General features: G+C 65.4%; 3 protein-coding genes and 3 non-coding genes across 6 annotated transcripts in view; 3 read left to right on the forward strand and 3 right to left on the reverse strand.

Moving 5' to 3' along the window:
- Window positions 1–2: 2 nt before the first annotated feature.
- Window positions 3–2,563, forward strand: H696_03215 (hypothetical protein). Its single transcript, XM_009497098.1, has 4 exons — window positions 3–268; window positions 553–1,205; window positions 1,469–1,813; window positions 1,972–2,563. Exons 1-4 carry the CDS (start codon window positions 11–13, stop codon window positions 2,465–2,467), a joined length of 1,752 nt encoding a protein of 583 aa, XP_009495373.1. The 5' UTR covers window positions 3–10; the 3' UTR covers window positions 2,468–2,563.
- A 3,106-nt stretch (window positions 2,564–5,669) lies between these two features.
- Window positions 5,670–8,212, forward strand: H696_03216 (hypothetical protein). The gene is made up of 2 exons (XM_009497099.1): window positions 5,670–5,687; window positions 5,944–8,212. The coding sequence occupies exon 2, from the start codon at window positions 6,425–6,427 to the stop codon at window positions 7,448–7,450; it is 1,026 nt and encodes a 341-aa protein (XP_009495374.1). The 5' UTR covers window positions 5,670–5,687; window positions 5,944–6,424; the 3' UTR covers window positions 7,451–8,212.
- A 1,184-nt stretch (window positions 8,213–9,396) lies between these two features.
- H696_03217 lies at window positions 9,397–9,468 on the forward strand. The gene has a single exon. It is a non-coding gene; the product is annotated as a tRNA-Asp (tRNA).
- Window positions 9,469–9,922: 454 nt separating this feature from the next.
- H696_03218 lies at window positions 9,923–9,995 on the reverse strand. The gene has a single exon. It is a non-coding gene; the product is annotated as a tRNA-Glu (tRNA).
- Window positions 9,996–10,079: 84 nt separating this feature from the next.
- H696_03219 lies at window positions 10,080–10,152 on the reverse strand. The gene has a single exon. It is a non-coding gene; the product is annotated as a tRNA-Lys (tRNA).
- Window positions 10,153–11,989: 1,837 nt separating this feature from the next.
- The window catches only part of H696_03220 (hypothetical protein), a gene marked incomplete at both ends in the record, with an annotated part of 9,693 nt that continues 9,366 nt past the window's right edge, over window positions 11,990–12,316 (reverse strand). The window contains one exon of the mRNA XM_009497100.1: window positions 11,990–12,213. Within this exon, the coding sequence (XP_009495375.1) occupies window positions 11,990–12,213 (224 nt within the window). The remainder of the gene's footprint in view (window positions 12,214–12,316) is intronic.

Here is a 12,316-nt window from a genome sequence, read left to right on the forward strand (position 1 = left end):
CGTTCGAATCATGGTGGTCTTTTTGTTCGTCGACTACATGGCTGCGGTCACCGTGCCGATTCAGCTGCTCTTCTTTGGGCTCTACTTCCTCCGCTTCCAGCAGGAGCCCATCACCCCTCGGGGCCGGTTCCTCACCTCAGTCACATTTATTTTCATCTTGATTCACCACATTGTCTTGCTGGTGACCCTGTATGACCCTCGACGGTTGATTGTCTCCTGCTGGGGCGTTCTCATCACCTCCGGGCTATACCCCCTTTTTTGGGGCCTGGTACGCGATGCTCCGGCCCCCGATTGCTCCTTTTTTTACGTGCCTGCCAAACTGACCTGATCTCTCGCTCTCTCTCTCTCTCTCTCTATGTCGCTCTCTCTCTCTCTCTCTCTCTCTCTCTCTCTCTCTATGTCGCTCTCTCTCTCTCTCTCTCTCTCTCTCGCGCTCTCTCGCTCTCTCGCTCTTTCCCTCTCTCTCTCTCTCTCTCTCTCTCGTTGTCCCCCGCTGTGTTTACTCCCCGCGACCATCTTCCCCGACTTGCATTTCTGCCTGCGTCGAGCCAGCCATACGTCCTCCGGGCGTTGGTTGTTTACTACCGGCACATGCACAACAAGCATGCCATGTGCATGTCGCGCCTGAGCATGTTGCGCGACTCGTCATCGGCTTCCCAATTGCACGAGGATACCTTGCTTTTGCCGGCCAGCCCGGCGGCCGGTGGGCGGGAGATGCCCCAGGAGGGCTCGCGCTTCTGGAGCTTGCTGATGCCGTGGAGGACATCCGGCCGATCGGGCGAGGCCAAGGCTTCGGATGCCCTTCCGGAGGGGAGCCACCCGCTGGAGCCGCTGACCTCGAAGGTGGACCCGGCGCCCGGGGCAGCGGGCGCATGCGCCTCGGCCGGGCTCCCGGAAGGCACTGCGAGCTCCACCAGCATGGAGCCCGTCTCGCCGGGGGGGTCTCTCTGCCAGTCCAAGCACAAGACCTCGGCCTTGAGCTTGACCATGGATGCCCCTTCGCCGACCAGCGAGCAGCCTGGCGAGGTGGTCGATGTGTACCAACTTAAGCAGAAGCTGGCGCAGGAGTTGAACAAGGCCATCACCTTTCGCAAGACCAGGAGCTTTGCCCTGCTGAAGTGGGTTCAATCGTCTCGCAACCAGGTCATCATCTTCCTCGGGACCAGCCTCGTGTCATTGATCTTTGTGGTGATGGCCATGATCCTGTGCGTTGGACGTTCGGGAGGGGGAGTCCCCCTTGGTGGCGGGAGGGCCCATTGAGTTGGTGTTGCCGCGCGTTCGCTGTCTCGCGCGTCTCTCCTTCTCCCGCCTGGGCATGCACCTCCCCATCCTCCGCCCCGAGCCTGCTTGCTGACCATCCCGCGCACATGCACACCCGTACTCGCGCGCGCCTGTCTGTGCCCTCAATCGGGTCCCTCGGCCTGGCCCACCGCCGGCCTTTCTGCCGCTTGCATGGCCCGGCCCTCAGAACCATCGACACCCCTTTCGATAATTACACCAACGCCAACCCCAGCTGCATCTATGGCTCGAAGTATGTCATCATGCTGGAGGTCATTGTCCTGATCCCGATTGTGGCCATACCGGTGACCATGGTTTGGTCCGCGCGGGACATCTACCTCATGAAGCAGGAGCTCTACATCAATACATCGGCCTCCTTCCTGGTTGCCCTGCTGTGGGGCATCTCGGCGGCGATCGGGGATATGGGCTGGTTCCGGCCGGAAATCATCGCCATCTTCCTGACAACCTTCAACAATCTGCTGATTGTCATCTTCCCCGTGACCCTGTCCTTCCTGCCCTTCTACCGGAATTTGACGTGCGTGCTTGGATGTGTGGTTGTTTTTCTCCCCGGCCCACAGCACTGACATGCGATGCTTCGCCGAATGCCTTCTCCTCTTCACCATGCCATGGGATCGGGGTGCTGCGGGATGGGCCGCCTCCGGAAAAAAAAATATCCCCCCAAACAAACCCCAGGCACCAGCGGAACTGGAATCCCCTGTTCATGAGGGAGAGCCAATCCGCGGAGGAGCCCCGGTCGGCTGTGAATGGGATCTTGGACTTCGAGACATTCCGGCACTTCCCCGGGCCGGCCATGCAGTTCGAGCAATTTTGCGTGGAGTCCTGGTGCGCGGAGATCCACCTCTTCCAGACCCGCTGCCTGAGGTACCTGGACAATTACGACCGCATGTCCCCGATGCAGCGGTACCGGGAGGTGCTGGAGATGCGCGACCAGTTTGTCCGCATCGAGTCGCCCTTCGAAATCAACATCCCCGGCAACATGCGGCAGAAGCTCCTGCGGACCTTTGACGAGGTGGCCGTTTTGGACCAGGACGGCCAGCCGGGGCCCATCCCCCGGGACATCTTCCTGCCGGCGCAGCAGGAGACCAGCGAGCAGCTGAATCGCCTGCTGCACATCTGGCGCGACACGCCGGCCGGCAAGCGCGAGACCCAGGAGCTCCTGGTCCTCTGACGGGCGACGGCCGGGGGATTGGCTGGCCAGGTGAAGTTGCCCGGGCCGCCTCCCTTCCCGGTCGTGTGTGTGTGTGGCTCTCTCTCTCTCTCTCTCTCTCTCTCATACAGTCCCTTTTTCGCATCGCCGTTGGTTTCTCGGTGTGCTGCCGGCGGGATGGGGTGTGTGGCAACAAAGGCGTGTCTTCGTGGCCCTTCGGGGTCCGTGTGGTCGGTCTTCGGGAGATGCTCGACGGCAACCCGGGTGAACAAAGGCATCCTGGTTGGTGGTTTTTTTCCCCCGCGACGCCCACCGACATACTGGCAGGTGGGAGCTTGGGCGGCAGACACAGCAGCCTCACTGGGATGGCCTGGCCATCGGGCGGGAAGGCCGGTAGCTGTGGCCCTGCAGCGACAGAGGCTCCGGCTTGCGATGGAGACGTGGCACGGAGACATGTGCGGGGACGCCGCCACCGTGTTCCTGCTTGCGTGTTGCCGCGTTCTCCGGCGAGAGGGGTTCGGACCGCCACCAGGGGAAGGTCGAATACTCGGTTATGGTTCATCGCCGGGCCCGGCCAGCCAGCTGCACAGGACCACCTGCCCGTCTGGTGGCTGTGCAAGCGCAGCCCGTGCTACGGGAGAATGGGATCGCTCGTCGGGACTCGGGGGAGGGAGCCACGGGGCACCTTAGCCGTGGCGCAATTTCCTGTGGATCGCAGTGGAGATGGCTCAGACGGGCTGCATGGTCGGATGAGCGGCCCGGCAATGGATGGCCTCTTCGGCTGGGGCCGTTGCGACGGCGGTCATCATCGCCCAATGGCCGCCACCAACCAAATGCCTTCCTAGCGGGAGGGCTACTTTGCCGGAGGAGCAGCCGACCCTTCGGGCATGCGATTGGATGTGTGCCAGCACCGGCCAGTAGGCCGGCAATGGACAGCGTCATGGTGAGCAGTCGGTGCTGGAGGTCGGGTGTGTGCGAGTGCCTCGGGAGGTGAGGGTTGCTGGTGTGCTTGGGCCCCAAGCATCTGGCGAAGAGGCTCCCCATCGATGGCTGAGGCTGTGGGACATGTCAGCCTGGGCACGCTTGTCGAGAGGATGGATTCCATTGAACGGGGTGAACTCCATCAGCTCGGGCTCAGAGTGGCCCATGCTCGGGAGTCGACAGGCTCCGATGGTTGTCTCCTTGGACCGACCATCTGCCCCGGGAGCCGGGATCGCCCATTACCGATGTGGAAAGGGCGCTTGCGGCAGGGTGAATCCCAAGCATCGCACCTTCGCCGTCGGGCGGGACGTGGTGATCTCTGTCCGGCTGGATGTGTGCCGGGTTTCCGCCCGTGTGCGGATCACGCGGCCCCGACGAGTCACCCTGGCCGGAGATGGGACGCTCGTCGGGGGGACTGCGAATCGCAAGGCTGATGCTGCCATGCGCGTAGGATTGCCTTGTTTATTCCGGTGGCCTTGGTGATGGTTCGCCTGACGGACCAGCGACAGGTCATCCCCATGCAAGTGCACAGCCCGGTGGCGGGGGCCCGCGCTCCGTGCAAAATGCATCACCCTGCATTTGGCATGGTGGGATGCCGCGCGGCGAGGAGGCCTTCACGGCGCATGTGTCCCGGGGGCCAGCGGCCCTGTTCGAGGGAGGCGCTGGGAAATCGGCGCCTCCAAGCCGCCCACGGCGCCCTTCCCTCAGAGCCCGCAGAAGCTGACCCCTGAAGGGGGAGATCGGCAGACGCTGGTGACATTTTTTGCACGGGATCCGGGGAGCCATCAATCCGGGGGGTTGACTACCAGGCAGATCCCGGTTGGGCGGGGAGGCCCGCCCTTCGGCAGGGGAACCCTCATGCTCGGACTGATGTATGGCAAGTGGCGGCGGGGGTGGGCCCACGGCGATGGCCGGCAGGCATTGCCCTGGGTCGGCGAGGAGAACGGCCCTCGTGGATGGGACCATCATCCAGCTCATCGCCGCGTGGTGGGGCCCCTCGCTCCCCCTCCCTCCCCCGAAGAAAGTGCCACGCCTGGGGTGGGACTCTACCCCCCCCCGCGCCCCCCAAAGACGGCGCCTCGAATGGGGTATGCCTGTGTCCGAGCGAGTGAGGGCGCCTGCTGTGCAGTGAAGCCCTCTCACCGAAACAGCCGCCCGCCCGGTGCCGAGGGGGGTGACCCCGGTGGGGCATGGTCCCTCGGGGAGGCCGCGCCGGACCCTTGGCCAGGGTGCTCGATCAGACTTGCCTCCTGCGGCATTGGGCCTCAGCTTGGTTGAGGCGGGTGGGCCCATTTTTCTCCTCGCTCCTGCGGCCATCCTTGCAAGTGGGAGTGTGGGGCCCTTTTGACGGTCCGAGCCCGAGCATCTGGGTCGACCGAGGGGCCGGCGGCTATGGGAGATCGGCTGATCGGGATGATGGTACCCGTCACTTTCCTGCAGGGGGTCCTGTTGAGAAATGCCCCGGGACATGGCACAGCATGTGCGGCATCCCGGAGCGGGGCCGCCGCCCCGCCGGGCATGGGTGCGCGCCTCTGCCTGCCCCGAGGCTAGTATGGTGTCAGAATTCACTCGACGCTGGTGCGGCACCTCGGGCGGAAGGGGGCCTGCGTGAAATGCGGCGAGTCGTGGCGGCGCAGACTGCCCCCCCCCCCCCCCGAAGGTCTTTCGAGAGAGTTGGGAAAGATGGGCGGCTATCCCCACAAGCAATGGAGCCGAGGAATGATGCGCCGCATGTGCGCTCCTCAGCCGGGGACAGGGGAGACGCTCCGGGGAGGAAAGGATAATAGACCGGGCCATGTGTGGGTGCACTTGTGGAGCCTGCAGCAAGAGGGTACAGGCCCGGCACGCACATGAAACTCCGGGTGATCCGAGCTCGGCCATTGTCCCAATGCTCTGCCTGATCATGGCGTGCGATTGGGGAATTGTCAAACCACCAAGGGCATTCTGAAAGGTGCAGCCTGCGCGGGCGATGCTTCGGTTGAGCGGCCGCCGGGCGGCTTGCGCTGAACGCATGTGGCCCGCCATTCGGTCGTGGGCCGGCGACCCTTTGCCAATCTGGGACACCTGCCCCGAGGTCGCCTGGCACGGGTGCTGGCAAATTCACGCGCCGCTCAGCTCCTGCCCGCCTGCCTCGTCTCAAGCGGCTTTGTCCACTCCTCCGGTTGCCTTTACGCAGATCCAAGGTCTCGTCTCCGGGCATGTGTGTTTTTTTTTTCCCCATGAGCATGACCCTTTTCAGCTCCCTGTGAAAGGAGGGAGGGTGCGCATGTGGACTCCCCTCAATATGACCGCCACCAGCCCCGTCCTGCGGCCACTTTCCTGGGTGTCTCTTCTCCGATGGGGACTCCAATGGAGGCGGGCCCTCTTGTGGCCTCCTCTCCAAGGTCCTAACACACTCAGCTGTCCTCCTCACTTGCCAATGCCCGGTGTGCCTGTCCACCTCCTCTCCGCCCCTGCCCCCCCCCCCCCTGGGGCGGTGCGACTCGGTCCCCGATGGACGCCCCATGAAGGTGCAGATCAGGAGCCATCCTTTTTCTTTGTTGGTGTTTCTATGTCCTCGGTGGTGGTTTTTGTGGGATGGAGGGTTTTGGGAGGCTCGGGGAGACCTTCGCCGGTTGCCAGAAGCACATGTCAGAACCGAAGTGCTTCACCGGGCTCCGAGGTCGATGACGCGGGCGTCCCGCTGTCGATTGGCCACGATGCAGCCATGTGCGTCGAAGAAGTGACGAGGTCCGGTGGATGGCGGCGATTTGTCGGAGTTCAGCCCAAATCGCGAGGGGCTTGACATTCCGCAGTGTCGAGGAGCCCGGCAGCCCGCCAAGCTTCCGAGCTTGCTCCTGGCAATCAGGGAAGATCGGGCCCCGTGAAAAGGGAGCCTGGGTTCGGGCATGACCTAAGAACTCGGCACCGAGGGTGGCGTCAAATCGAAGATGTGGCGGAGGGGCGGGTGGAAGGCCCCCCCCCCCTCCAGCGTGCGCTCGAGCGAGCTGGAGCGGGATGTTTTTTTTTCCCCTAACAGGTCCCCTACAACGCAGGGAGCAGCGCCTTGGCTGGATGCTTGCAGAGGAGTGGACCACGCAGGGGGTTGCCCGTGGCATAGAGGCAGGTGCGCACGGGTCCTGTGTTGCGAGCGTCGAGGGTGATCGCGGTGGGGTCCCGGCAGTTCGCGGGCGGGTCCAGCAACCTGTGCAGCGGAGAGAGAGAGAGAGAGAGGTCGCGTTGGGTCGGAAGGTAAACCTCCGGGCAGTCGCACGAGGGATCAGGAGAGCCTCGGCCCCCGGCGCCGATGACGCACTCGCGGGCGGGCCCGGCGTCGGCGTCGGCGTCGAGGAGGCCGGTGTTCGAGGGGCGCGCGGCCTCCCGTGCGATCGAGGCCTCCCCGGCAGCGGTGGCCGCCTGATTGTGGCTTGCCTGCGCCGGCGCTGTGGATTGAGCGCGGGCTCGAGTCGTTTTCAGTGGGAACGAGGGCCCTTGGCGGCGCCTCGGTTCTTGTACTGGCGCCGGTGGGTCGCGCCGGCCGCGGCTTCGGGCGCGCCGGCGCCGCGCCCTTGCTCCGGGTGGTCGCCCGAGGCCGCCTTGGCATTGTTGGGCTTTGAGGGTGGAGGCGGGCTCGGGCCCAGGGTAGCGAAGTGGCATCTCTTCGGGAACGGGCAGTCGAGGCACTTCAGGAAAGGGGCACGATCTGGGATGATGCCCAGGAAGTCGCCTATGGGCGGGATCTCGCCCTTTAACTTGCACGAAGGCACGCGGAAGGGGGATTGCTTGGTGAAGTCCGGCGGCTGGGAAGATTGCCCCCGGGTCGGAAGGGTTGTTTTGGCCAGGAGCGTCTGCCAGAACAGTTCATGCGGCGGGCAGAAGCGGACCTTGGCGCACAGGGTCGCCGCGGCGCATGCAAGATCCAGGCTGGACATCGAAAACTCCCAGCAAGTCATGGAAATGGCCGACAGCATGTTGACGTCCCACAGGGTTGACAAAGTTGCAGATGTTCTCGTAGAAGTCGTCCTGGTACATGTGCGGGAATAGGCCAATGCTTCTGACCACCGGAGAGGGGAGCGTCTTGAGGAACCCATTTACCGTCACCGGCTGCCAACAGGTGGCGCAGATGGCCATTCGAATCTGCATGATTGAGCGGATGTGAGACGTGGTGTCCGGGTGTTGGGGGAACGCCGGGCGGGTATCTTCCTTGCTCGCGACAAAGGCACCCCGCAGGAGCTCTTGAACGTGGGCCTCCGACAGGTCGAAGAAGATGTCCAGACGAGTGGGCTTGAAGTCCGGGTGCCGGGGTGCGAACAGCGCGTCGAGTCCCCTCTGGCGTTGATAATGAATTTCCGGGGCGAAATAGATGATCGACTTGGTGGCGGGCACCTGGTTGAGGAGGGCGGGCGCGGTGGGCTCGGGCTGAGGGGCCACCATCATGGTGCTGCCTGGCCTTGGGGCCGGGGTGGGTGGGGGGCTGGCTCCGGGGCCGGTACAGGCGGGAGGGCTGGCTCCGGGGCCGGTGCAGGCGAGGGGTCTCGCTGTGTCGGCGTGGACAGAGCCGTCCTGCTGGGCGGGCCTAGCTGCTGAACATCCCAGGACAGTTGTAGAATGCGGAGCTGGATGGCCGTCATCCGGGCCAGTGTGGCCGAGGGGCCGAGGGGCTGCGGCTCCTGCGTGGCGGGATCCTCGTTCACGGGCTGAGGGTGCCGGTGCCGGGCGGTCTGCATCGGGTCGAGCATGTGGCGCATGCTGTCCGGGTCCTGCGCCGCGCCATTCTCGGGCTGGCCGGCGCGCATCTCGGTGTGCCACAGTTGTCGGAGAGTCCGGTTCTTGAGGTCCATGTTCCCAGGGGCGTGCTTCACCAGCTCATTCAGGATGAGGGCAAGCGATTCCCCCGGAGGGGTGGCTTCGCCTCGCAGCTGTCGGAGTTGCTGGATGTAGTCGAGCAGCTCCTCCTGCACCAGGCTGTGGCCGTTGTACACAACTTGGCCGAGCGCCGTGAACAGCCGCTGGCCCGGGCTCATGGGCAATTGGTCGCGCCGACTGGCGGTCAGGATCTCGGCGCGCTGACGCGAGAGGACGATGGCCCGTGACATGAGGCCAGCCAGGCTCTCATGGCGGAAGAGCGGATGAAGGGCGGGCTTGCGATTTTGCCAGAGGCGCCAAAGGTCCGAGGGATTTGGCAGGAGCCCGTATCGCTGCTGGAGCCGGCTGATGGCGGTTCGGTCGGATGCCTGGAGTGCTGGCCAATCCAGGAAGTCCCTCGGCCGATGGCCCGAGATGTCTGGGCGAGCCGCCAGCAGGTCCACCAGGGCGCTGGTGAAGATGTCATCGGCCTTGCATAGGCCGGGCACATCGCCGACGGCGCCCAGGATGACGCGGGAGTGGAAGAAGCCCAATGCGAAGCAGTCCTCTGGGTCCAGCCGCAGGAGCATGTGCAAAAAGCAGCTGCTCGGTTCGGTTCGGGATCACGTCCGGGAAATTGTGGCCGATCGCCGCGTAGATGGTCAAGATGCTGGCGCCGAGGTCCATGCTGCGGTTGGCGGAGGTGAAGTGTCGGGCCATGATGGGCACGTCATTGAGCGCCATGTGCACGGGCTGCGGCAGGGCGTCCAAGAAGCGAACGATCTGGGCGTGGAATTCCTCCAGGGTGTCATCGTCGGGCAGGAGACGATCGTTGATGATGGTTACGCGCGCTGGGCACAGTGGAGTGGACACGCGCCCGGCGTCGCGAGTAGGGCGAGGAGGCCGACGAAAGAGGGAAGGCAAGGAGGCGGGGAGGGAAGGTGGGGGCGGGGGGGCCAGGCTGGTTGGTCTTGCGGTTCCAACATTATCTTAGAGCCTTTTGAAGGAGGACGAGCCCCTTCGGGATGCGTCGGTTACGGTTCGGGGCGGACTCCCGTGTCGGCGGGGTAGGACCAAATGCCCCGACACGGCAGTGTGTGCGTGTGCATGAATACGCCCCTGGAGTGGAAGGACTCCACATGGGATCCCGATTAGTATAGTGGTGAGAATCCCCGCCTGTCACGCGGGAGGCCCGGGTTCAATTCCCGGATCGGGAGTATCTTTTGTCCCTCCGCGGCGTCCGGGCTTTTGTTGGCACGGTTGTCGTGTTCTCGAGGGCGCGGGGGAGAGGCGCCCGGGCGGGGCGGGGGCGGGGGCGGGGCGGGTGTTGCTGTTCCCCTCGTGTTGGCTGGAGGGGGATGGGGACAACGGAGACCGGGGGGGGGGGGGGGGGGGGATGGCACGCACAGTCCACACAGCCGAGAGCCGCGCGAGATCCTGCTGCAGGCGCTGGTGAACACCGGCCACCAAACGCCGGGCCCCGAGCGGCAAGCGCCGCCGGGCCTGCGGGAACACCTGGGGGGGGAGGGGCAGAGGCGGCGCGGGACGTGCGGAGGGTGTGGGGGCCACGAAGGGGATCGATCTTGGATTGTTGTTTTGTGATTGGGAGTGTGTTTTTCCATGTGGCCGGGGCGAGGGCGAGCGTCGCGATCGCGCGAGGGAAAAAAGAAATTCCCATACCGGGACTCGAACCCGGGTCTCGTGGGTGAGAGCCACGTATCCTAACCACCTAGACTATATGGGAGGGGTAATATACCGCCTCGAGATGGGTCTTTTATTTGACGGCCCTGGGTGCAATGGAGCTGTGGGGGCCAAAAATGAATGCAGTAGCCCACTGTGGGGCTCGAACCCACGACCCTGGGATTAAGAGTCCCATGCTCTACCAACTGAGCTAAACAGGCTGTACATGGTGGCATGCACGGTGTGCGGAAATAAAAATGAATGGTACGCCGTCGGTGGCGGACCTGGGCCGCCGGCCCTCGGCACTGCGGTGGTGGGGGAAACATGGGCCTCTCTGGCTCCCAGGGCGCGTGGCTGGCGGAGAGGGCCCCCGGCTCGTCGGGAAGCTTTCCGCCGGGGCGCGAGCATCAAGAAAAAGGGTCCTGCCCCATTCCGCGATCCGGGCGCCGGTTCCTGTCATGCTCGCGGGCACATGGTTTCCGCCCGGGGTTGGCGCCTCATTCTGCAGGGGCCCAAGAGGGGGGGCTATCATCTCCGGCAGTTCGGCCAGCGGCCTGGCCATTGTTGGGTGTTTTTTTTTTTTCGTGCGAGACACATGTCGCCCGTCAATCGAGGGGCCGGGCCCGGGGGATGGCGGTGCCCGGAAAGCGCCACAAGGAACGCTCCCTTGCTGGGGCCGCTGGGCCTGTGTGGTCCGCCGAGGCCGAGAGCCCTCGGGGCCGGCTCGGAGGGCATGCGCTTGGTCATCTCGGTTGTTCGACAGGCACAAAGGCGGGCCCACGCTCTCGGGCCGAGGGCTTGCCGCGCTTCGGGTGTCGTCCCTGGGTGGCGCATCGCCGCCGGCAATCACACATTCCTCCATGCCTGTGCGGGCCCTTGGCTGGTGGCGGTGTCGGTGTGCTCCTCCTCCAGGCGAGGCGCATTCGGGTGGGGACGAGCTCCGCGGGGACATGCCCTGGTATCCTTGGCCCGGGAGATTCTCCCCGTCAGGCAGGCTGGAATTTCGGGGTGGCGCGCGGCCGGCTGCCTGGCCCCGAGCAGCGTGGTTCCCCCGAGAGGGGATTGCCTTTTCTTTTTTCGGCGTTCATTCTCCTTCAGGCGACGACGCGCCGAAGGGTGGGAGGGCATCGACTCGGGGGTGGCCCGACCACTCCGGATGCCCGATGCCGGGTTTGCTGCCAGCAACCGGGGCTCGGTCATGCTGCTGGCAGCTGCTGGGGCCGATGTCCACGCCCGGGAAGCACCGTCGAGGCGGTCCCCAGCCCCTGAGAGACATAGTGCTCTCGGGAACCACGGGCCGGGGGCGGGTGCCCCGGGGACTTTTGCCGCGACGGGGACTGGCGGACATGGGTCGCGGCATCGGTGCTCTTGACGCAAGTGGAAGGCTTGGCTTTTCGGTGCATGCCCCACCGACCAGGGGCCGCCGGGGGGAAAGGCGGGCCTTTGGCCCATCGCGATGATGCAGCGGCATTGATCCCGCGCGGCGGAGGGCCGCCTGGCGGGGCATGTGAAGACACGGCCCTGCCCGTGTGTTCACAGGGCGGCACGCCCCGTGCTTGGGGCATGCATGGCTGCCGGGTGGCTGAATGGGGTGGCGCTCCTGGTGGCCGCCCGGAGGGGCCAGGGGGGGGGGGGGACCTTGGGCCCGACGGGGGATGCCGAGCATGTGGCACCTCCCTGCCCAGGGTGTCGAGTCATCTGCTGCATGCCGCCGGCCCGGGCCGTAGTCGCCGCTCGGAGAAAGGGCGATTGGAGGCCCGCATGGGCGCGGGCATTTTGCCTCGCCGAATGCGGCCGACGCCCTCCGCGCCGGATCGCCAGGCTGAGCCCTTATTCCCCGGGAGTTCTCTCGCCCGAGAGGAGCTTCACCAAGCACACCCGGCCCGGCGGGGCTGGAAAGGGCACCTGCCAAGAGCCGGCATCGGGGGGCCCGGATGGCTTGGTCCGGAAGCGCGCTCCTCACTGGGGATCTCTCGGGACCGTGTCAGGCAGTTGTGTATTGGATGAAGGTGCCGAGGGCGGGGCTGCTTGGCGCGCGAAGGGGCAGACCGAGCACATTCAGAGCGGCGCTTGGAGCTGGCCCAAGGTGGCGGCCAGTTCGTCGGCCGTGGGGCGGTCGTCGGGGTTGGTGGACCAGGCCCGGCGGTACGCCTGGCAATAGGGCTCCAGCCAGGAGGCTGACGAGACCACGGGCACCAGCTTCCGCGGCTCGCCGGTGGACAGGTCCCTGTCTGGGCGCTGGTCGGCCATCACGGCGCGAGGCAGCTCGCTCGACGGCGTGGCTATCGAGCCAGGCAGCGCACGCGGGCCGATTAGCCAGGGGGCCGGGGGGGGGGGGGGGGGGGGGGGGGGGGGGGGGGGGGGGGGACCCCCCAGAGATGCAAA

Source organism: Fonticula alba (assembly GCF_000388065.1).
Source record: "Fonticula alba strain ATCC 38817 unplaced genomic scaffold supercont2.4, whole genome shotgun sequence".
NCBI lineage: Eukaryota > Rotosphaerida > Fonticulaceae > Fonticula > Fonticula alba.